This window comes from Amphimedon queenslandica, unplaced genomic scaffold (genome assembly GCF_000090795.2).
Source record: "Amphimedon queenslandica unplaced genomic scaffold, v1.1 AMPQUscaffold_6169_Cont21869, whole genome shotgun sequence".
NCBI lineage: Eukaryota > Metazoa > Porifera > Demospongiae > Haplosclerida > Niphatidae > Amphimedon > Amphimedon queenslandica.
Window position 1 is genome coordinate 1 of NW_003553536.1, and position 1816 is coordinate 1816.

At 35.4% G+C, this 1816-nt stretch overlaps 1 protein-coding gene across 1 annotated transcript; it reads left to right on the top strand.

Annotated features, from left to right (window-relative positions):
- Positions 1 to 6: 6 nt before the first annotated feature.
- Positions 7 to 1334, top strand: LOC109592141 (neurotrypsin-like). Its single transcript, XM_020007678.1, has 5 exons — positions 7 to 149; positions 404 to 583; positions 664 to 849; positions 890 to 1099; positions 1150 to 1334. Exons 2-5 carry the CDS (start codon positions 460 to 462, stop codon positions 1320 to 1322), a joined length of 693 nt encoding a protein of 230 aa, XP_019863237.1. The 5' UTR covers positions 7 to 149; positions 404 to 459; the 3' UTR covers positions 1323 to 1334.
- Positions 1335 to 1816: the final 482 nt, after the last annotated feature.

Sequence of the window (1816 nt, forward strand, 5' to 3'; positions counted from 1 at the left end):
TATTTTATTACCATCCTCCAACAGCTCAGAGAAAGTATACAAAAAAGTTGGTGTTTGCTTCGGAAACTCCTGGGGATATATTTGTCCGGAGGACTGGGACAATAACGACGCTAAAGTAATCTGTAGGCAATTGGGACTCTCTTTAACATGTAAGAGGAGAAGAGAGGGGAAAGAGAGAGGGGGAGAGAGAGAGAGGGTATATGCACGTATGTACATATTGTGAATTGCTAATGATTTAAATTGTTTATACTTTTCAAACTAATCATCACTGCTCCAAATATTGCATATTTATAATCTTTATTAATCAACATCTGCCACCTGCCAATGCAAGAAAAACAATAACAACCATAATACCTCTAATTATAAAGACGCTGTTCAATATTGTTTCTTTCTTTAATTATAGGGACGGGAGGTAAAGGAATTGATGCTGAATATGAAAATCTTAATGACCGGTTGTGGATGAATGAGGTTCAGTGTACAGGGAATGAGACTAGATTACTGGAGTGTGGCAGAAGGAGATTAGGGACTTTGAGGTCAAATTGTGACGATGGTGGATTTGCAGCTGTAGCCTGTCTTAGAGAAAGTAACAATAAGAATAATATTAATAAATAAATAAAAATAATAATGATAATAATAATAATTAATGATGAATTTCCTTTCTAGTCCCCTGTACTAATGGTCAGTTTCGTCTGGTTTCAGCTGCTCCTGCTAATACAACCCAGCAGCTGGTAACTAAGGGAAGGCTGGAGTATTGTATAGACCTGTCCTGGGCTAGTGTATGTAGGCGTGGCAATTACGCTGACAAATTAAACATTATTTGTCGTAAAATGAATATTTTTAGTACGGCAGGTATAAAAATTTTTTAATCTAATTTAATCATTTCTTGTAGCTCCTCGTTTATTACTAGTCCCTGATATCACAGCTGCTACTGATAATATTGTGACAATTAGTATCAACTGTGCTCCGCCCACTCAAGATAATTGCACTGTCATTGTTGACGATAGGGCGGAGTCTTCCTGTTCCCATAGTGACGACATTGGGATTGATTGTAATCCTAGTATTGAACCGACAGCTGGAGGAGGAGGAGGACAACGAAATTGTTGTTTTTTATTTTAAATATATTATTTATTGATTCTTTTATTTTTTTAGATGTTTTATTGATAGCTAGTGTCACTACAGCTGGTGGTTTGTTCCTAACGGTTACACTGATATTGCTAATTATTATTATAATCGCTTGTGTTGTTGTCAAAGTTAAAAATAAAAAGAAACTGGATTTATACAATCAAACCTATGATCGGAGACCATCTGGTGATAAATGGTGAGATACTGGAAAATTTTTAAAAGCACATATACTAGTTTTATAATTCTATCTGATACGTATTGATGTCCTTATGCTGTGTAGAAAGTTTGAGCTGATTCCGACTTCAATTTTTCAAGTTACGGCCATTTTTAGAAATTGGCCAAAATTTGAAAAAATCCCTGTACTATAGCCCATGGTTTTTTCCAAAAAATGGCTCCGGAATCACCCCCAATTTTTATTACATTTTCTGATACATATTGATGTACTTATGCTGTGTAGAAAGTTTGAGCCGATTCCGACTTCAATTTTTCAAGTTACGGCCATTTAAAAAAATGAGCCAGAATCTGAAAAAATCCCTGTACTATAGCCCATGGTTTTTTCCAAAAAATGGCTCCGGAATCACCCCCAATTTTTATTACATTTTCTGATACATATTGATGTACTTATGCTGTGTAGAAAGTTTGAGCCGATTCCGACTTCAATTTTTCAAGTTACGGCCATTTAAAAAAATGAGCC